We start from the raw sequence: 23,718 nt of genomic DNA on the forward strand, positions 1-23,718 counted from the left end.
GCCAACTCCAGCATCATACTGATTTTTGATATTTTTCTGACAGCCATGAGATTCTCTTTAATCATTCTGATAGTTTTATTTATTAGAAAGTTAAAACTGGCCTTCCTTGGTGCAGTAGATTTATCAATAGGAAGTCGGGATACAGTGTCTGAATCGTGAGGGACTGATTTGGTGAGCAAAAGGAGCTCGCGTTCCTCAATCCAGCCTGATACCTGAGACTGTTGGAGGCTGTCCGATGGAGTAGACAGTGGACCATAACTTTTGATCAACCACAGTTTCTACTGGCTGTTCTGACAGCGCCAGAGTCACAATCCTACGCTCCTGAGCGTCCACACCACATTGCCTGAGGGCCTTTAACCAGTGAGCTCTCCCGCAGGGCACGGTGGAGAGCTCTGAAAACAGACAGAGCTCTGAATCTTAGTTTGCCCCTTAGTACCCCTGTGATTCAGGGAGATTTACTTAATCTCTCTCTGCCTCAGTTTTCATGATCTGTAAAACTGGTCTATAAAGAAACTTTATCTCATGGCTGTCCTGAGGATGAAGTGAAATACTTCAGTAAAGCACTTAGCATCATGGCTGGCATTTAGAAGATGCTTAAAACAAATTCAATTCTTGTCCCCCAAGGCTCCTCTCTCCCCCTTCCTCCTCTTTTTACTCTTTGCGAGGGATGGGCACTTTCACAAGTGCGGCTGGGAGATTATTTCTGAAATATGCAGTCTCATTCTCCTAAATTTAGATGAGGCCTCAGATACAGTATCTAAGTGAAACATTGTCTGATAGCCAGGAGGAAATGAAGGCTGATTTACAGTAAGAATTCCCAGACATGTGTTGTGCCAAGAGAAGTCCTTCTTTAGGGTTTTAGCAGAAAACCAGAACCATGTCTTAGAATGAAGAAAATAATATATAAAGTTCTTGGAAGAAAAGGGTTCAAGGTAAATCTTTACCAATTTTTGTTGGCATTTTCATTGGCTAAGAAATGATCCTTCTAGAACAGTAACTATTCACTTGTACTATGTAGTTTATCATTAAAGATCATTTGAGAAAATCCATAAGCAGGGACTGACGAGCAGGAGATATCTAATCTAGAAATTCTCATTTTGGAGGGTAGGGGTGGTCTTATCCATCTTTAGTATATCTCTTCATATTCATGGTGGGCATTCAATTGAACTTAACTAATTATGAAACACTTTTTCTGTATGACAAAATACTATAATGAGATACTATTAAGTATTAAGAAATGTTATGCAATTTGTTAATTTTTTAATTCCTTGTGACTGAGGAAAAGTCAAAGCAGTTTACCCTTTGGAAGACGGGGCAGAGAGAGGGACACATTCTCTCGTGTGAAGGGGCAAACTGACCTGTCGGTGACGTCCATAAGAATGGACTTTGGCACAGACTGTAGCCTCTTATCAAGTGAGAAAATGACTTATCGGAGCAATATTTCTCCAAATGTGGCCTGGGGACTGTCTGTGTCAGAATCAGGATATTTGTTAAAAATGCAGACTTCTGAGCCTCACCCCTGTCCAAATGAATTATCATGTCTGGGGGCCAGGAGTAGGTATTTTTATGAGTGTCCTGATGGTGCTAAGTACATGAACCATGAGACTCCATGGCATCCAGACATTTGATGGGCACTTGTCTACTGATATGATGCCCCATGCAATTTCGCTTTCCAAGCCCAAACCTGGCTCATGTCTGGTCTGGCAAGACAGTAGCCTCATGGAAAAACTGAAGTTGATTTTTGTCTTATATTGTGAGAATGATATATGTTCATTATAGAACATTTAAAGATCATGTAAAAGTAGAAATGATTAAAATAATGAAGAGGTACCTGGGTGGCTCAGTTCATGGAGCATCCAACCCTTGTTTTTTGCTCAGATCATGAGCTCACAGTTCATGGGTTTGAGTCTCTCATCAGGCTCCACACTGGTGGCATGGACCTGGCTTGGGATTCTCTCTCTCTCCCCATCTCTCTGTACCCTTCTTCCGCTCACATTCTCTCTCTCCTCTCTCTCAAAATAAATAAATAAATAAACTTAAACAAATAATGAATAATATCTTAACAGGGTCAATATTTTCATATGGCTGGCAATTTTACTGAATATCATTAACATGAGATAAAGTTCATAGGATGTAAAACATATTCATAGTTATACTTATCATGTGACTAGGCCTACGAAATATATTTTGGACAATAAAAAACATTCATTATAAAAACTTTTAGCATTAACTGAATTTCCAATCAGAAATACTCAACTTGGGGCACCTGGGTGGCTCAGTCCGTTAAGCATCTGACTTTGGTTCAGGTCATGATCTCGAGATTCCTGAGATCGAGCCCCATATCGGGCTCTGCACTGACAGCTCAGAGCCTGAAGCCTGCTTTGGATTCTGTGTCTCCCTCTCTCTCTGTCCCTCCCTCACTCATGCTCTGTCTCTCTCTCTCTCTCTCTCTCTCTCTCTCTCTCTCTCTCTCTCTGTCAAAAATAAATAAACCTTAAAAATTTTTTTAAGAAAAGAAATACTCAACTAGACATGTTCCTTTAATGTACTTAAAAGAAGAGGAAAGATCTAAGGCATAGAAGAAAGTACTAGGAACCAAGTGGCAGGAGGCAGGAGCAGGAAGTGTTCACGGAATGCTCTCTTCAAAAGTGACTTAGCTCCATAACTATTTCTGACTACTTGGGTCTGGGATAAACCTGCTGGAGAACCCAGCTGGCAGGACAAGCGCTGATGCGGAGAGTTTGAGGCAAAGCAGACTGCCTAGTAACCGTGATCATTACCCCAACCATAAAGAGCATCTTGGGGTAACGACTCCCAGCATTTATTTTTGTATCCTTGCTCTTATTTGTTCTTTTCTGGCAGCATTCAGTTGATGGCTCAGACCTTTTGTAGCATATTGAAAAGGGTATAAACTATGCAGTAATACAGACTTTGGGCTAATATATTTTCAAAAATGTTTCATGCCTCATTTCTCACGTAAATTCTGAGGTTGCTTTCAGCCTTCAGAGCGTCATTCATATTCATGATAGAAAAGAGGGATAACATTTATTACTTTCAGTGCTGGTGATATTAAGCACTGTCAAGCACCCCCACCCAGGACTGCACCAAAACATTTTCTCCCTAAGCTCCTTCAGTGGAAAAAGTGTTGCTGAGTGAATTCATTTTTAAAAGTATGCCTGCATATGTATGGGTGTGTTAGGTTCTCTTCTAAGGCTTACATCACTTCACACCCATTTCAACCGATGTCTTTTTTGATGGAGACTGCAAGGCTAGGTATTTGAATTCTCAGCACCCCCTGTAGCTAGGGTGGTCATGGGATCCAATTCTGATCAGTGAATTATAGCTAGAAATGCCTGGTGGTGGAGTGGGAGAGGGGGTTCTTTTCGGGGGGGGGGGGGAAGCAAAGCCTCATGAGAAGAAAGCTTTGCCCTTTGCCCGTCTCCCTGCTGGAAGCTGGACATGGTATCTGCTGAGTTAACAGCTGTCTTTCAGCCATAAGGCCAAAGGCACATGTTAAGGATGGTGGGGCACAGCCATGGAGCCTGATTCATCAGCAACATTCCTGAGTTACTGCATCAGCATTGGGTTGCCTATATTTGAACTTCTTGTGGGGAAACATAAGCCTTACACTTGTTTAAGCTGCTGTGATTGGGTTTTCTGTCCCTCAAAGCGGGACGTGTTCCTCATGAATACATTTTGTTTGTGAAATTGCCACTTTTGCTACTGCGGAACCTTGATTGCTCCAAACCTTGCCCACAGGGTTAGATGGTGGCTAGACTCGGCTCTGGTTGTGCCACCTAAACTAGCCTCCTCCAATTCTCGTGCAGTGTAATCAGTATCTAGAGTTGAGAGTTAGTCATTTAGTCTTTAAGAGGAAAACTTGATTAGTAACAGCAGCGACAACAACAAAAACCTCTTGGCTGCACGCAACCCATTGGCAACGTACAGACTCAAAACTGTTTCCGGTGCAGCACACCGCTGTTGGAAAAATACGGAGGTTGGATCAAAGCGGGACTGCCTTTTGGTGCCCTTAACCGAGGGCACTGGACACCAGGTGGCTGGGAAAGAACCTTAAGGTTATGCCGTGATCTGTGAATAAGCAGGACAGGTAGGTCCCTCCTTAGCTTCCATCAGACAAGATTTGGGGTGGTTCTAAACAAAGATTGTGAACAAACGGTAAGGCAGGAAATAAAGAGGCCAGAATGACAGATTGTTTAATAATTTGTTTTTTAACGTTAATTTATTTTTGAAAGAGAGAGAGACACAGAGCTCAAGTGGGGGAGGGGCAGAGAGAGAGGGAGACACAGAATCTGAAACAGGCTCCAGGCTCCGAGCTGTCAGCACAGAGCCCGATGCGGGGCTGGAACTCACGAACGGTGAGATCATGACCTGAGCCGAAGTCGGACGCTTAACTGACTGAGCCACCCAGGCGCCTCAACAGATTGTTTAAATAGCACTTGCAGTGTCAACCAAAAAGTAGTTTTTATGTATGATGTAATATAAAAATGAACAAATTATATTATGCATTGATCTTATCTTCAAGTACTTTCTTATCCATTATATAACTTTGCTACTGTCTTAGTTATCTATAGCTAAATAGCAAATTACTCCCAAAGTTAGGTGTTTAAAACAACAAACATGTATTGTCTCATAGTTTCAGAGTCGGGAGTTTGGGGATAGCTGGCGATTCTAGCTCAGGATCTCATATGAGTTTGAAATCAAAATGTCATCTAAAAGCTACCTGTGGCTGAAGGGTCTGTTTTCAAACTCCTTCCCCCTACTATAGCCAAGGGTTTGTACTCCTTGCTAATAGCTGTTTGGAGGAATTAGCCCCTCATCTTGTTGACCCTTCCATATGGCTGCTTGAGTATATCATAGCGTGGCACTTGGCTTCTCACAAAATGAGTGATCCAAGGCACAGGGTAAGAAGGGTACCATAATGTCTTTTAAGACTTAGTCTCCGAAGTCATACACCATCACTTCCACCTTATTCTATTTACTATAGACAAGTTATTAAATCCAGTTTATACTAAGGATAGGGGCATTACGACCCACCTTTTGAAGAGAGCAATATAGAACAATTTAGGAACATATTTTAAAACCACCAGAGCTACCTAATAATATTACAACGTTATAGATGGAGGAGTTTCCCAATATCCCAAGAGCAATATTATAACTATTTTGCAGATAGAAAGAATGTAGAGCTCTATTTGTTATAGAAGAAAAATGAAACTTCTTTTTTTAATAGAAGATTTGAAAGAGTGGCTTTAGTTGGTGTTAAAGGAATATTGAATGTTAGTATGAAGTCCATATCTTTGTCCCTGGTGAAATGAAATTAAAATCAGAGTAGATTTTCTTATTTTAGTATCCGAAGTCATTCTTTATCCATCTGTCTGTCTATCATCTATCTGTCATCTATCTATCTATCTACCTAATATCATCTATCCATCTATTTATTCCCTCATAAAACAAGGAAAAGAGGTTAAGCAGTTGCCATTTCAACTTTTAGTTTATACAAGGAAAATAAATGCCTGGTTCTAACAAATAAATTTTATGAATGAACTGACTTAAATATATACAGATATTTTCCCATCTTGACCACTTTAAAAGTTCGATAGGAGTTATTTGGGTATTCCTTAGCACAATTCTCATTTTTAAAAGAGTTATACAATACAAAAAATGTCTCATGAGCACATTCTAGTAACTTATACTGGGCCAAACACCAAGCACTAGTTGACATCATTAAAATGTAACACAAACCTGAAAATGTTGGCCTAATCCTCTAAAAATCCACATGCTACACCCAATGGCAAAATAAAATGCAGGCATTCAGTATGAGCTTCAGTCCCTTGAGCTATTTTGTATTTCTACTTGCTTCTCAGTCCTTGGCTAGGTAGGATTTGTGGGACTCCTGCTTAGCTTTGGACCTTATAGTAACCAAACTTGCTTTACCTTTACATGAGTTATAACTTTTGACTTTGGACTTGTTTAAATTCTCTGTGTCTCAGTTTCCTTATGTGTCCAATGGTGATGAGAAAAACTTCTTATGGTTGTTAAAAATATTAAATGAAACAGCATACATATATTATCCCCAGATGTTCAGTGAACATTTGCATCCTCTCCCTAAACTCCTCTTAATCCTACTGTAGGCCCTACCCTCAAATAAAATTTGAAATTCCCTTCTATTCTATTACAAACTCCATCCAATGCCCCTAGCTTAATACCAGGTACATGGGTTTTTCAAGTAGATGTCTACAGTAAGGAGATTACATGGACAAGTATTAAACCTAAAATATCCTGTGCTATGATTCCAGATATTACTCAGCTCCAAATATATATGTGGTTTGATTTCACACTCTATCAGATATTCAACAAGGATGCCTATTGTATACCTGATAGTGAAGGGCGTTAGGGGATTAAGGTTTAGATTGCTTCATAAGCCATTTTCTTGGTTCTAACTCTTTCTACCAACTTCTGGGTATGGATCATGTGTTGGGACTAGAGAAAGTGAAGGATAGTAAGTGAATCCACTCTATATGTAATGTGTGTGTATATATATATATATATCTCACCGGCACACATATATTCACCTTTATATGTATGTATTTGATGAAACATTAATCAATGTATTTTGATAACTTGATTATTATAATTGAGAATATGGATCCTTTCCTCACTATTTTACACCTTTGTGCAGTTTTATTTATTTACTTTTGTTAAAGAATGTTAATATCAATCTTGTTTTTCTAATGCTAAAGAGGATAACCTTTAAATGGCAGAGTCTCTTTCATTAGCAAAGACATGTAAAACCCGGGCATCTGGGTGGCTCAGTTGGTTCATGAGTTTGAGCCCCATGTCAGGCTCTGTGCTGGCAGTTCAGCCTGCTTCAGATTCTGTATCTCCCTCTCTCTGCTCCTCTCCCACTCATACACGCACACTCTCTCTCTCAAAAATAAATAAAGATTAAAAAAATTTTTTTTAAGACATGTAAAACCTACTGCCAAAGAAATAGTAGAAAACTTCTCCCCAAATCATACTATTTTTTCTGTTTCCCTGTAATTTTAATGCAATGAGAATTGTTTTCTACAGTTCTTTATTACATTTGCCACATGGAAGTGTTTTTAGAGAATATAAAAAAGACTTGTTCTTATTGAAAAGCTTTCTGACTTAAGCATAAAGCGGTACCTTTAAAGAAAGATGAGTCTTTATTGTAAAAAAAGGATTCCCCCAAATTTAGGAATTTTTCCTGAGAGAAAGAAAATTTTGTAGTGTTAAAAAGTGTATCTTTGTGTGCCAACTCTCTCTTGTATTAAAATCCTCAGATCATATTAACCACCGTCCTCTCCTTGTTGGCCATTGCTAAACACAAGTTCAGGAAATGGACATGTTTTAAAGGGTATGGAAAATTTCCAGGACACTCATGTACGTCAGCAAGTCCCATAGTGTTACGGAACTGAATACACTGTAAGCCCTCTTTACAATTTTTTTTCCAGACTTGTTTTTGGGAACACTGCAAGGTAAATGATACAGATTTATTTGATTATTATTTCCTAAGATGTAATATAACTTGCAGATTCTGTGGCAAATAGCTACTTTCAATAAACCATGTTTCTTCATGTAGGGATGAACATGATAATTTCAAGGCATCTCCTTTCACAGCACGCTCTTCCCAAAGATAATTAAGATGTTAACATCTAAGGTTCTAGAATAGTTTTCTTCTCAACAGTGCTTTTTTTTTTTTTTGCCTAAGGGATGATAGCTATTCTAGGTAGGAAGAAGTGATGAAAAAGTAGTGTTTAAATATTACTTCTATTTCCTGAAAAACGAATGTACTCTGCCCTTGCTGGTTCTCATGCCTTCTAAGTTTTTAATAATTAGTTAAATATCAAACAGCTGTAGGAAAAAAAGAAACCCGAATCATCATGAATACAAAAAGGACTTCCTAGATGAAAACGAAGCTATGCATTTGGGAGGACTATGAAATAACTTAATTAGAAACAGAATCAAGAGAACCCGATCAAGAGATCTGGAGCTACCCCGATGCTCTTAGGCTATTAATTTCACATTTCTTTGCCTCAGTTTCCTCCTTTTGAAAGTAAGGTATTGGACTAGATGAACACAAAGATCTTTTTAAGTTCTAATAATCTGTGATCAATAGTAGCTCATTCCTACTTTTTCCTTGATATTCTTCTCAGGTCTAAGAGTTTATGTAAAGTAACAAAAGAAGATACTTATCTAGTTTAATGTCCCTAAACTTATTACAAGAACAATGAATTCCTGTGATCCAAATCCTCATTTTATAGAAGCACAGAGAAGTGAAGTGGCTTGTTCAAGGTCACATGGCTAGTCACGAAGCAGAACATCACAGCAAAACAGTCACTTTGATGTGGAAATGTTGGGGTTCAGAGCCAACAGCCAAGAAAGAATTCTTGAGATGTCTTCAGTGCAAAAAAGTGGTTTTATCAAAGCATGGGGACAGGACCTATGGGCAGTAAGAGCAGGTGACTGATTATATATCAGTGACTGATACATATTGTGATGGGTGACTGATTATATATTTTTAAGTTGGGAGGGGGTTAAGGATAGCCCAATTCTCTAAGGAATTTTGGAAGCAAGTTTTCCAGGACCTTTAGGAGGATAGCTATTGTTAGGAAAAGGTCATTTATTACTGTTTAGTAAAAACTCTGTCATGAGGCCCTTCAGATGTATGTCAGTGTGCCATACACTTGGTGGATGATTGCTAGCATAGATTTGGGGGGTAGAGATAAAGGAAGTTTCCAAAATAATTTTTATATGTTAAAGTAGACTTACAGGACTCTGGGGCGGTCAGGCTACTGTTAAGCTAAGATTGCCTCTTGCCCTTAGCAAAATGTCCTCATCAAGGCAGCTGAGTTCCTAGAAGAACATCATTCTGACTGTCTCAAGGATTTGTCAATGGGCTGTAAGTTGTAAGGAAATTTAATTTTCTTTTGCCTTTGTTTCCCACATCAGCTTATCTGCAGACCAAGGCTGATTCTATCAAGTCAGGGTTTCCCTGACATTTTTATTTCTTGTAGAGATTATAACTCCTCGATACAAGGGTTGTATTTTTTTTCTATGTAATTTCCTATATTCATAGCTCCTTGTATGCTAGGAATCTAGTAGATGTTTAATAAAAATTAATGAATTTGTATACTGGCACTTATATTTCCTACTGTGTACATTTTTGGGGGTCAGTCAAAGAATGTACCTAAAGAGAAATATTCCTATGAATAGTTCTAGAAACTTCTTTGAAATTTCAGAGCAGACGCTATTACGTGGAAAGTAATCTCTGACTTGATGTAATCCAGGCAGCCCCCAGGTAGTCTCAATGTCTTCACATTAAAAGACTGACCCCAACCTGTGGGTAAAGGAGCAAAGAGCAGTCTTGGCTCCCAGACAGAAGTAGGAGAGATGACCATGGAGCTGTAACTTCCTTGTGCTGTGGAGAATAGAGCCCATGTGGCACATTATTCCAAGACCAGAATTGTGAACACCAAAACCTGCCTGAGACGAAGCAGAAGGAGCCAGAAACATGTATTAGAACTTGAGGACGTGATTTGTATTTATATAGTGGGATAAGACTGTTACATAAAGGGCTTTGTTAGACTTGCGGAATTACACTGCTTAGCTGTTCAAATGCCTGTTAATTCTCCAGACAGGTGCAGTTTCCTTCCCCACTTTACCTTATGCAATCTTTCTCTCCTGTGAGTAACCATCACGTTTTATTTGTACTTCTCACATGACACACATTAACCTTTTCTTCCAGATGTATTTTTATCCAGCTGTTCAGCTCACATCTATTTATTGAGCATATTAGAGACCAGGTTTGAGATGTGCAAAATAACTCTGGAACCCCAAAGAGCTCACCCTTTTCTTGGAGGGGACAGGCACAGAAACAGACTACTGATTTTTAAAATCACTCATACTAAGCAATGACAGACAAATACCTGAATCTCCCAAAGATTATATGCTTAGTAAATGTGTGTTGAATGAATAAATATTTTATAATTCTTCTAGGAGAGTGTATTCTATTTCCCTAATTCATTCAATTGAATATGCATTCAACTGCCTTTTTTAAAATTGTGCTTGACCTTATTTTAAGTATTGGTCCAGCATTTTATCTTAATTTCCATTATTAAAAAAATAATACATTTTGTAATTATAATTACATAAGATACCTAGCATCAACATGGCAATTTTTCCACCAATTATTTTTTCAATCAATATTTCATTTATACAGATGAAATATTTTCTTTTTTTTTAAAAAATTTTTAACGTTTATTTATATTTGAGACAGAGACAGAGCATGAACGGGGAAGGGTCAGAGAGAGAGGGAGACACAGAATCTGAAACAGGCTCCAGGCTCTGAGCTGTCAGCACAGAGCTTGATGCGGGGCTCGAACTCACAAACAGTGAGATCATGACCTGAGCTGAAGTCTGACGCTTAACCGACTGAGCCACCCAGGCACCCCCAGATGAAATATTCTCAAATTGTCATTTTAGTTAGTTGTAGTTCCAAGAAAGCAGTAAAATAATCCTCTGAAAAGAGATTTGTTTATTTTTATATGTTTGCATTGATTGATTCTAGTTTATAATTCTTGGTTTTATTACTGTGCATTGAGTTACAAAGTGTTAATTGATCACTGTGACCTTACAAATTATCTTTTTAGAGTATGTTTTAAGTCGTAAATAGACAGTAGTCACTTTTATATAGAAGTGAATGCACATATAGCTTCGAGGTTTTAATAATCTCACCATTTAAAACCAATTCCTTTTGTTTTTACCATGAAGATAACTTTCCTCATTTTTACCCAGTCCCTAGGTATCTTTTTTTTCAAGTGGCTAGAAATAAATTCACAGTAAAAACACTGGGTACTTTCTGCTTGGCAGAAATAGATTTGATTATAAAACCTGTATTCTAGGGGTATCTGGGTGGTTCAGCCGGTTGAGCGTCCAGCTTCGGCTCAGGTCATGATCTCAAAGTTTGTGAGTTTGAGCCCCACATCAGGCTCTGTGCTGACAGCTCAGATCCTGGAACCTGCTTCAGATTCTGTGTCTCCCACTCTCTCTGCCCCTCCCCCTCTTGCGCTCTGTCTCTGTCTCAGAACATTAAAAACAAAAACAAAAACAAAAAAACCCTGCATTCTAAATATTTTTTTTTAAAATATAGCATTTCTCTCAATTATAGGAGTAATATGTCTTTATTCTAGAAAAATTGGGAAATGGAAACTATTTAAAGAAGGAAAAGAAAGCCACTTAGAGTGGTGTTTATACTTTCTGTGCAAATGTACGTACTGACTTTTTACTTAATAGTGTATTGTGACCACTGAAAAATCATTTCTAAAACCCTAAAATTGGCAAATCTTTGGTAACTAAGTGAAGAGTCAGAAGACTAGGGAGCTGAGAACAATTGTCAAAGCAAAATATATGAAACTATCTGAGGTTTCATTTCAGTGTTCACTATAGCCTTCCTTTAAAATAAGCCAAGATTGGGGCGCCTGGGTGGCGCAGTCGGTTAAGCGTCCGACTTCAGCCAGGTCACGATCTCGCGGTCCGTGAGTTCGAGCCCCGCGTCGGGCTCTGGGCTGATGGCTCAGAGCCTGGAGCCTGTTTCCGATGCTGTGTCTCCCTCTCTCTCTGCCCCTCCCCCGTTCATGCTCTGTCTCTGTCCCAAAAATAAATAAACGTTGAAAAAAAAAATTTAAAAAAAATAAAATAAGCCAAGATAATTAATTTTAAAAGATCTCTGTTTCCCATGTTGAAGAAATTATATGAAATAGACGTCAAGTGATCAGACTTTTTCTATTTGAATACTTGTTAAAAAGGTCATGAGAGAGGAAAAATTCTTTTTTTAAATCAGAAGAACAACAAAAAAAAAAAGAACAAAGGGAAATTATTTTACTTCATGCAAAGTCTATCGTTACTTTCCAGCTTCCTTTTCAATTCAGACAGGTGGTCTGGATTTATTTAGTTTCCATAAGCCTAAATTTCTTCTGTGTAAAAGAAGGGATCCTATTGGAAAAAACAATTAAATTCCCCTGTAGTGAAATATGTATGTTAAATAAGATGTGTGTGTGTGTGTGTGTGTGTGTGTGTGTGTGTGTGTGTGTTTGAGGTGTTTAATACATTTACATATTTATATCTGTATATAAATATGTAATACATAAATAAGATAAAAATAATAATGATGTATTTATATACACATGAAACAGGAGGTATATATATAAAAAAGAATAGGCCTATAAATCTAAGAGTGTCTGCCTGATACTTATCCTCCATTGAAGAGCCATATTTAATTTATAAATCAAAACCTTGGGTGTGGTTGGTCTTAATTTGGCTTTCAATCCTAGATAACTAGTAATTATGTTAGCTTCTAAAAATCTTGTGAGAAAGGACATTGGATTAAAAGTCATAATATTTGATTCTCATCCTAGCTCTATTATTAATGAATTATCTTTCTCTGGATAAGCCACTTAGCTTCTCTGGTTTTTCTCATTTTTTAAAATGCTGGTAGACTAGATGTCCAATAAGTTCCATCCTAGTTCATAAAATATGGTTGTAAGACTAATCCAGTTCAATAATTCATTGATGCTATTTTCTAAAAATTATTCTATCATCCTAATAGTCAAGCAAAGTGTCAGAATGAGGTGTATTTAATCTAACACTTCTAACCAAATTTTTACATTATTTAAGGAATATGAACAAAATTAATTAAAGTATATACATACTTATATATGAAAGATACAGAATATACATAGCAAAACATACATATGGGAAATATTATCATTTTATTGGAGAAAATTTAAAAGTCAACTAAATACACTAATTTTCTTATCTCTTCTCATTTTCAACTTCCAATGCTGTTCTTTGCATCATTACATTTTAAAGAAATATATTTTACCAAATCAGGTCTTCATCCGTTTATTCATTCATTCATTTCATATCATTACTTCAACTAATTCATAGAGAGTACCAACTATCAACAATGTTATAGGTATTAAGGATACTGCATGGTACCTATATGGAAGCTTATGGCTCCTGTCTTCTTCCTTCAGTTTAGAGTCTATGGGGAGGAAAGACATTTAACCAATGATGACAAAAATATAAATCTGAAACTGTGGTGAAAGCCAAGAAGGTAAAAGAATGGGGACCTAATTTGGGCTTGGGAGTCAGGAAAGATCTCTCTGAAAAAATGGCATTTAGTATGAAGTTTCTGGGGTGAGTAGGAATTAACTAATCCAGGAGAAATAGAATAAGCATTCCAGGCAGAAGGAGCAGCATACATAAAAACACTGAGAAAAAAGAGCTCTGGAGATTGGGAACTTAAATATATTTACCTTGTGAGTGTGAAGGGAGCCTGGAAACACAGGTCATACAGACCGAGTCAAGTATTTTGGATTGTATTTAAAGAACACCAGGAAATTTGGAGTCATTTAAGCAAGATGGTAATATCATCAGATTTATATCTTTCAAGGAGAACTCTAACATTTTATTGGGCATCAACTGGAGGAAGGCAAAAGAAAAAGAAAACCAATTAGAGATTTGCAGTTGGGTGGTAACAATGGAAATGGTGAAAAAGAAACAGATTCAAGATACATTTAAAGAACAGACCAAACTCAGTAATGGAACAGACCAAAGTTAGTAATGAAATAAATATAAGTCGACAAAGGAGAGTAAGTGGCAAAGGTGATAATCTTATTTACGGAATGTGCAATACGGTGGAGGAAGATGGCATTCACTGAGTGGAAGAATACCAGATGAGAATCATGTTTGGGGGCTAGAGGTCAGTCTTGATAGGGCTTATAAATCATTTTAGAGAGACGGTTGAGTATGTGAGTCTGAAGCTCTGAAGGAAGCTCTGAAGAAATAAATCGGGAATCATCAGCATTTAAGTGGCATTAATTGTGTGTGTGTGTGTGTGTGTGTGTGTGTGTGTGTGTGGGTGTGTGTGTGTGTGTGGGTGTGTGTGTGTGTGTGTAACGAATGATGAATGATGGTGATATAAGACAAGGGCCCAGAGCTAGTTGTAAAGGATTTAAGCATTTAATTTTGAGAGAAAGGAATTGTCAGCATGTAGGGGTTAGAGAAAGAATGGCCAAAAAATTTGGTGAAAGGAAAACCGGAGAACATGGTGTCCCAGAAACCAAGAAAAGAAAGTGTTTCTTGAAGGTCGTCACGGTCAGTATTGCTGGATACCAAGCAGTAATGGAGTTTGGGAATGGTTCATTGGAAAACAAAGGCAATCTAAATGGAATATCAGAAACACAAGCTGATTGCTGAGTACATGACGTGATTTGAAGGGATGAGAAATGAAAGGAATTAGGGGAAGTAAACATAGTTGACTTTTCTGAGAAGTATGCATGGGAAAGGGGGCAGAAAGGGTGGTAAATAAAATATGGTAAATTAACGATGGATCAGATCAGAGCATATTGGAATGCTTTTGGGAAAAGTCCTTTAAAAAGTAAGATGATCACAAAGAGGGATCAGTAAAGAGGGAAGACGAATAAAAATGTAAACCAAATGTGTCACTTGCCTGATTAGAACAAAATACATGCTCTTCAACTGTTCTACAAAGGCCTCCCTGAGAGCCCCTCATTAAGTCTCTGGCTCATCTTATGACCCTCTTCCCTCCTTTCTCTTCCTTGGGGCAAATGCTAAGAATTCTTCCCGGAATTTCAGCTGTAGAACCGCTGCACATGTCTTATCCTCACAGGAATTCTCTTCCCTCTGCTCTTTGCCTAGCTGACCCTTCTCTGTTATTTAAATCATAGTCCTGGAAATGTCCTCCCCGACTGTCCGTGGAGCTCAAAACTGTCTCCAAATCTTCACATCTGAACTGAGGTTCAGGCCTCAGTTTTAGTGAACATCCTCCATCAACCAATGTAAATTAGTAACTGTCCTCCCATCTACACTCAGTCATGCTGTTCTTAGCATAGCCTATGGCACATTTTCTTGTTTATGTACTTGTTTATTTGTTTATGGTATGTCATTTCTCTCTAGAATGTAGACTGTATGAAAGCAGGGGTCTCATTTCACGTACTCAATGCCACATCCCCAGAATGCATGATAATGTTGGCATATCGTAGATGCTCAATAAACTTTCGCTGATTGGTTGAATGGTAAGTTCAATTTAAAAGTCAGTCTTCTTAGAAAACATCTAGGAATTAAAAGGCACATTATGGGGTGCCTGGGTGGCTCAGTCAGTTAAGCATTCAACTTTGGCTCAGGTCACGATCTCATGGTTTGTGAGTTCAAGCCCCGCATTGGGCTCTATGCTGACAGCTCAGAGTCTGGAGCCTGCTTCAGATTCTGTGTCTCCCTCTCTTTCTGCCCCTCCCCTGCTCACACTCTGTCTCTCTCTGTCTCAAAAATAAATAAACCTTTAAAAAATAGAATAAAAGGCACATTATTGTAATTTTAATCAAATTTAGCACAAATTTATAAGTAATAGATTAGGAGACTACAGTGAATAACAATTTTGAAAATATTCTAAATGATTTCTTTTTAATAGATAATCTTAATGATTCTATATCTCTTATCATAATTTTTATTCGAAGTTTCATCACTCAGGTATGTACTACCTAATAGCAAGAGAAAGCTTTTTGGAAGTAGTTTGCTATTAGAAAGTAGCCAGTCTAGTGTAAAAAATTTACTGTGGATAATCCATTTGGTAGATAAAACATATGTATGAACTCAAAAGTGTATTTACATTTAGCAAACATTTATCAGGCCATGTACTATACTAGACATATGTAATTGAAAAATGAATAAAATGCAATAGACTGATCTCTATTAACTCAAAGCTCCATGAGTGATTAAAGATACGAAAGTTAACAAGACTCTGCTTTAAAAAGGCTATAACACAGTTTGAACAAAATAATGAGAGGTCAGTTTGTTTTAACACCTCTGGGCCATGAGATCTCACTTATATGAATTTAGACACTATACAAATGCTTCTCTTCCTCCTAGTGGCAAATCATTAATATGGAATTCAGTTAACCCTGGTATGTAACACCTTTCCCCATATCAAGTGAAAGTCATTTTCACAAAGAAGGGGGAGGGAAAAGGCCATTTTTGATGCCAGTGTTTCAGTGGAGCAATTAAGCATTGGCTGGAATAGGAAGAGGTTGCTATAAGAAAAGAAGTACAACAAAGAAAATTGTGTTCAGTGGTTGTGCAATGTCAGCTTATTATTTCTGGAAGAGCCTAAAGATTAGAAAATGACTCTTCTTGAGTTACAGGGCCTGTAAAACTGAGTAACTCAGAAAATACTGAAGAGGAACACAGGAGAAAATGATACAAAAGTAAACAGCAATAGAAATTGTGTTGAGCTGAGCATGACCTTTGGAAGAGAGGGAAGATTCTGCATATCAAGAAAATCTCATCCCAGGCCTCTCTGAAAGATTAAAATGATTTCAATATTTCCCCATTTATTTAATGCAAACAGGTATGGCTTGCTCTGACAAAACGTCACATTTCCTACTTAGGTGCCATTATGCAGAGACAGAGCATCAAGTTTATATTGGCTGCTCAAAGTCATTCTTAAAGACCAAGAACAAGTGCTGAATCTAATGACTGGAAATGTTTGGATGCCAGAGAGCCTTTTCTTGCAAACATTTCTTTGGGCTTATAGTCTCTCTCAAAGGATGAGAAAGCACTATTATAAATATTTTTCATTCAAACATTAATGAGGAAGCAAAGTCATTCACCTTTTGCGAACTGCAGTATCTGTTTAGATGTCATTTATCAGCCGTTCAATGGAAAGGATAGGCAAAAGCAGAGAGAAATATTTCTGAGTCCAGCGATTTCTGGATGAGAAAGAAGTATTCCTCTATGTAATACTTCATATCTAATTAACATCACAGAATACAACTATTTTACCAATTAGTATTAAATTTAACATATAAAATATCAGCTTCCAAAATATTGTGAAATTGTTGAGTAGGTTATCCTAAATATAATAAGTAAAAGCAGTATAAATACAAATTTGCCAACATTAAACTCGTGGGAAGCGTTTCTGTACTTCCCGAAGAAATTTTGAGTCATAAGCGTTACTAATTATTTTATCCATATTTTTTTCTATAATAAACCAGTGACACTTATATACTACAGTATAGAACAATATGGCTGTCTTTTTTTTCCTCAGTGTGTATCTAAAAAGCAAGAAGCAATATTCAAAGAAAAGTATATTATTTGAAAACATTTCATGCTTGAAATAAAATGCTGGTTTACCAGAAATTTCCAAAAGAAAAAATGAAGAAAAATGAAGAAAATTTAAATTCTGTTTTTGTTTTTTTGTGCATACCATCAGTCTGTTCCAGCAACTTGCAAGTAGCAACTTTAAACCTCTTATTCCTTCTTTGTTATCCTGCAAAGACCTTGCGTCTTTCCACTATTTCACACTGAGCACAAGCACATAGATGGCACCAGATTCAATCCATTTTGTAGCATTTTGAAGTTAAAAAAGGTTAGGGGCGCCTCGGTGGCGCAGTCGGTTAAGCGTCCGACTTCAGCCAGGTCACGATCTCGCGGTCCGTGAGTTCGAGCCCCGCGTCGGGCTTTGGGCTGGTGGCTCGGAGCCTGGAGCCTGTTTCCGATTCTGTGTCTCCCTCTCTCTCTGCCCCTCCCCCGTTCATGCTCTGTCCCTCTCTGTCCCAAAAATAAATAAAAACGTTGAAAAAAAAATTTAAAAAAGAAGGTTAAAAAAATGCCCTACTTTAGTATGACTGGCTGGTTGTAATATATTTTACAAGTTTGAAACCAAAAAATTGTCTGCTTTCAAGTTATTGCTTAAAATTGTCTCAGGCTACAGGTTTTGAGGTCACATTATTAATTTTCTCATATTTATGATCTCGACACATTTTAAATTTAACCTTTTGTGAAGAATAATTTGTCCCTACCTTGAGCTGTGTTTGTGCTAGGCTGTAAGATCAGGCGGTGACCCAGCGGAATCAATGGGGACGTTAAAGAGACTACAGAAACTGGTTTGGACCAAGAAAACCAGGGTGCCGAGTCTGAATGAGATAAAACCCACATTAATAAACCTCGGTAAGTAAGAAGTCAAAAAGCTGCCAAAAATTCTTTGAGAAAGAATTAGAGTAGCATATATAAAATGAAGACCATTTTGATAAGGTCTTAAAATAACCATTAAATCTTCAGGGTTTTTATTTTTATTATTTTTTTTTAATTTTTTTTCTTTTTAAAAAAATTTTTTTTCAACGTTTTTTATTTATTTTTGGGACAGAGAGAGACAGAGCATGAACGGGGGAGGGGCAGAGAGAGAGGGAGACACAGAATCGGAAACAGGCTCCAGGCTCTGAGCCATCAGCCCAGAGCCTGACGCGGGGCTCGAACTCACGGACCGCGAGATTGTGACCTGGCTGAAGTCAGACGCTTAACCGACTGCGCCACCCAGGCGCCCCTCTTCAGGGTTTTTAAATTAGAAATTTATTTGTGAAACAGATATCCTTACCCTATTCCTGAATTTTGCTTTATATACCATATCTCCTTCCCTTCAAGACAAGACTCGGGGATAGCGTGGGAGAACGAGATAATAAGGTCCTAATTGTTCATTATTCCCATTCTTTGGCCACGGGAAACAGTGTTTTTCAATTTTTATGTGAGTGCAGCAAAATGGCATGTCATGACATGCAACTTTGAAGTTCACTTATTTATTCACAATTACATGCTATTAATCATAATCTTTGGTTTACATCAATGAAACATTTGAACTGAAAGAGATTCTGTGACATGGTATAATTTCCATACATGGGTCACATGTATTTCTATTTTCTGTAATTGTTTTATATATTCCTAGAAATTTCATCAGACCCTTCACCACATGTAAAAATATAGGTCTCACAAATCAACTCCATAGTATTAAAGATATACTTTCTTTTTGTTGTTCTCTCAGTCTTGTTCTTCCTTTTCCAAAGTATTTCACTATGAGAAACACTTTATGCATAAATCTATTTATAGACTGATATCAGAAAAAAATTAGAATACCAGTGGTATTTCAGCCCATGTCCACTGAGATTTCATTTTTTATTTACGTACAGGGAATAATTCATTTACTTTCTTATTATGCTCTCTATACACATTATTTCCAAAAAAAAAAAAAAAAAAACTTAAGAATACAAGCACACCAGGACACCTGGGTGGCTCAGTTGGTTAAGCATCCAATCCCTGATTTTGGCTCAGGTCATGATCTCATGGTTTGTGCGATCAAGCCCCATGTTGGACTCCACACTGACAGCACAGAGTCTGCTTGGAATTCTCTCTATCCTTCTCTGTCTCTGACCCTCCCCTCGCTCTCTCTCAAAATAAATAAATAAACATTAAAAAAAGAATGCAAGCAGACCATACCATGTTTCTATGATATGGGGAATTTTTTAGTTTGTAATTTTTCTAAAATATCTTTTAGTATACTATTTGCATGTGGCTTTCAGTCAGTGTAGCCAGACTATATATAATCGTTACATACAGCGTCAAAATCTTTTAGGTCAATCTGTTCTTACAAAACAAATCATTTACTATACAAAGGATTACTCTTTAAAGAATTGCAATTTAAATTATTTTGTGAAGGTAAATGAATTCCTGGTTTGTCCTGTGATGTTCATTCATTTCTACTATATCAAAGGAAGTATAAAATCCATATTATATTCTTAACTGATTTTTCTTTGTAATTCAGAAGATGAAGATGAAACTTTAATTTCCTGTATGAAATTAACCAAATCCCAAGAAAAGAAAATTAGTAATGTTAGCACAAGGGGAAAGGAAGAAATGGAGAGGAGATTGGATTCTATTTCTGCATCACTGGTTAGATCCAGCATTTCCACTGGAGGCAATATGGCAGAAATGTTATCACACAATGAAGGTGAAGTTCAGATGTGGAACAGCTGGAAGCTTTTTCCAGAAACCCCTCTCTGGACATGTGTTGATTTTCAAATTGCCCAAGTTGGACCCTGGAATGACTGTTCGCGCTGCACACACCACCCACGACTTAAGTCTTCTTGTACAGATATGGATCTCCCATATTCTTGGGTAAGTTTGTAAACTGAGGAAATGCACTGTCTCATCTCGATGTTTGTACGAGCAAGAAAGAAACAGATAATAAAAGTGCTAATCAGTCAACTGTATCAGTGTCAGGAAAAGTTACCAAAACTAGAGTTGTCTTTCCAGAAAGCATTGCAGCTCTTGTGACTTTTGCTATCACGTTACTATAGTCTGTATATATATTCCTTGTGTTCAAATAAACTACTGCACGATATTTTTAAGATAATTTTTTTTAGTTGAAAGAAAACTTTGGATGTTGATTCAGCTCAAGAAGGTGTGGATTGAATTGTCTAAATCACTGCTGTGGTCATGAAGTTTCTGTGACAAATAATAGCTAATTTAAATGAGCATTTTCTATGTGCCTGCCATTCCCCTAAGCACTTCATTCTTTTATTTAAATCTCACAACAATCCTGTAAGGTAGGGAATGCTATTTTAATGCTAATTCCCCCATTTTATAATTGAGACAAATGAGACACAAAACGATAGCAATAGGTACAGTGTCACAGAGCCAACAAAAGTGGAAACAAGATCAATCATACACTGAGGATCCTGCTTTTAGCTAATAGTGTTTCCCATCTACTGAACTAGGCCCTAAGGCTATCTGGTACAAGAGAAAGAGTGTGGACTCTGGAGTTACAGAAATTTGGGTTTGGATCCAAGCTCTTCCATTTGTTTAGCTTAGGCAAAATATTAAAACATGTTCATCTTAATTGTATCAACTGTAAAATGGAAATAGTAATATTAAATTCATGAGGTAATTAGGAAACTGAAATTAAATAGTACAAATATTCTAGCACTTAATAGCAATTTTTTTTTCACCTTGGTTATAAGTTACTAAAGGCACATGTTATATACCTTTATTTCTCTATAGTTCATGGTCATTTGAGCTTGTAGGGAGTGAATGGAACAACTTTGTGAATGCAGGAACCCTACTCTACACCACTTGGCTTTAAGAATCAGTCTCTCATTAGAGGCTATATTTCATGGTGCATTAGCGCTCTCTGAAGAGGCTTGGAGTCTTTTTCCTCTTTTAAGATTTGTGTATTAAGTTAGGTCTTTGCAGACTAGTGCTAAAGTAATCTGTGTTCAAAGTACCACATTAAATATTACAGGTGTCTAATAGCAGGCTCAGAACTGATAAAACTGTCCAACATCAATTATTTTTAGGAATGTCTCTCCCAATTCCTTAGTCTTCATCTTCTCCTGTGGGGCTTCTGGGCTTTGCAAGCTTCCTCCCGGAGCACTTTCTCGGAGAGCAGCTGATAATATAATTAGGATCTACTTCTGAAGACTCCCCCTGACAGCTTTAGAATCAGGATCAAGAATAAGGACTACTCGGCAAGTAGCAAAGCTGATGTATAAAAATCTAAATTCAAATATTCAGAGCTTCTTTCAAGAATAACATCTGGATTCCTTAACTTGGCGTTTCTGGATTTTAGCAGTCTGACCTCAGTCTAACTTCTCAACTTGATCTAAAGCTTCCTTATGGAAAACTTGTGCTGGACTGCCAAACTGAATGATCTGCTTCTTCCTAATGACTGTCTCGCTCTTTCCTGCCTCTTTATCTTTGTGTTTACGTATCAGCCTCTGCCTAGCGTGCTATTCTTGCCGTTAACCATTACCCTATCCCTCAGATTACTTTGTCCTTTAGAAACGCTACCTGGGTCGTGCCAGATAAAAATAATTGCTTCTTCCTTTGAACTTTTTAGGGAACTTAAAGGCATTTTTCTTTCATTATATATTTTTAAAACACATATTGGCATCACTTGTATCAGTTCACAATATTAGACACTAGGGAATACAGAGCCAAACAATACATACACTGCCCCTGTCTTCATGGACCTTACTGAGTACTACTCTATGGTAGAATTAGTTGGGCATCTGTTTATTTCCTATAAATACTTGTCTTTGTATGCTCTCTAGTCCCTAGAGTATTATGGGAACTCAATAAATACTTGAGTAGCATTTCCTCACTAAATAAATGGAGTTTTAGAAACCAACAGACTTTATTTCCATAGATCTACATGGAACATTTATCCTTATTCTTTTAACTATTCTCATATTAATCCAATCTATATAAACTCAGTTATCATGCGTATGTGTTTGTGAATGTGCGTATAGATCTAAGTATATATACAGAGTAGCATTTTTCTTTTCTTTTTGGTAGTTTTGTCTATTATAGTTCATACCTAAATGATTAAGTAAACGAGTCTTATCTGCAGAAGGTCAAACATATCTACAGAATACACACAATTTCAGATGATAACATTCAGCATTTGTGACAGGAAAACCTCTCTGGATTTGGAGAAAGGGTTCAAGAACATGTTAGAGTTAAATTGGTTTGGTAAACTTAATGAGACCACTTACACTCAGGGATTTGAGACATAGAATGAAAGGAGTTGGATGAGTGCAAATTATTATTTTTATATTCTACAATATATTCTATAATAATACCAACTGAAAAATACCCAGTTTCATTTTAGCATAGCTGGTATTTTTTTCTGTAGTAATTGCAGGGTTATTACTTGGGTTATACTTTAACTTTCATTCTATAGAAAGTATAGAAGGCAAATAGTGTTGAGGGAAAAGTTTTGCTTCTGAAATGAGTGTTACTTACCATCAATGACAAGTAGTTAGAGGTGACATTTTTGCAATTTTAAAGGGTAAAAGTATGACCATATTTAACAAAAATATGTACCAACATATACAGATATGCTGGAACTGAGCCAAACCCCCACATTTCAAGGGAAATAAACCAATCCACAAAGACGCTAGTTTCTCCTTAACTTCAAATATTTCAGCGATAGTAGATTCCAGTTCCTTTGATGCCATTATCAAAGCAGAGTTTTCAGGTGGCCTGAAACTGACTTGTCTTGCAGAAAGTTTTTATTCACCCTAGCCTGATTCTCGACTAAGCCCTGCGGGCTCATACTCTCAAAGCTGGTTCTGATAGAACTGGGTTTAACACCGGTTCTGACATCGCCTGCAGAGTGAGCTTAGGCAAATTCTCTACCCTCTTTAACCCACTAATTCCAGTTCTGTGCATTGCTTTCCAACTCTGCTCATCCCCTTTCTTCTGAGTGAATTTGTGTGTGCTAAAAACACCCGTTTGTAAACCAAGATTATTGATGTCTATCATGCAAGGCTGTTGGGGGAGATTAAAGAAAATGGTGCCAGGACTCAGTTGATAGCCGATAATATTTATACCCAAACCAAAGAATCTAGAGGCTTGTGCTAGACTTGGAAAGAAGCAACATTTTATTCAGTTGAGATGCCATAAACAAACTGAAGCCAGACAGGGAAATGTATTATTTGTGAAGGGCTTTTCACAGTAGTCAACAGGAGAGGAACGAGACACACACAGATATTTAACGCGCAGTTTAGTTGTTTGCAAGGTCTGTGGGATCTGGGGCGTGGGGAAAGATATGTGATTATGGAATTGATATAAACTGAGAAGGGTGACGCCAGATTTATGAAAGTGTATACGCCACAAGAAAAGTGTGAAGAGAAAAACTACTTAAGGATGCAGAGCTCTTTTTTTCATATCCGAGATGAGTGGTGTAGAGAGGGGGTTTCAGATGGCTTTAAGAAAGGTAATAGTGAAGGTAGCCAAAAATAATATTTGAAGCCAAGTGTTTAC

General features: G+C 37.3%; 1 protein-coding gene across 4 annotated transcripts in view; it reads left to right on the plus strand.

Moving 5' to 3' along the window:
* The window catches only part of SAMSN1 (SAM domain, SH3 domain and nuclear localization signals 1), a 139,996-nt gene that overhangs the window by 37,229 nt on the left and 79,049 nt on the right, over nt 1–23,718 (plus strand). For 3 of the 4 annotated variants that reach the window (XM_040484163.1, XM_040484164.1, XM_040484165.1), the window contains 2 exons: nt 17,943–18,069; nt 19,712–20,064. The exons of the other annotated variant lie outside the window; for it this stretch is intronic. In XM_040484163.1, the coding sequence (XP_040340097.1) occupies nt 17,943–18,069; nt 19,712–20,064 (480 nt within the window). The remainder of the gene's footprint in view (nt 1–17,942; nt 18,070–19,711; nt 20,065–23,718) is intronic. 4 annotated transcript variants of the gene reach the window in all.

The sequence above is a fragment of the Herpailurus yagouaroundi genome, unplaced genomic scaffold (genome assembly GCF_014898765.1).
Source record: "Herpailurus yagouaroundi ecotype Mexico unplaced genomic scaffold, PumYag 162, whole genome shotgun sequence".
In the NCBI taxonomy this organism is placed as follows: Eukaryota; Metazoa; Chordata; class Mammalia; order Carnivora; family Felidae; genus Herpailurus; species Herpailurus yagouaroundi.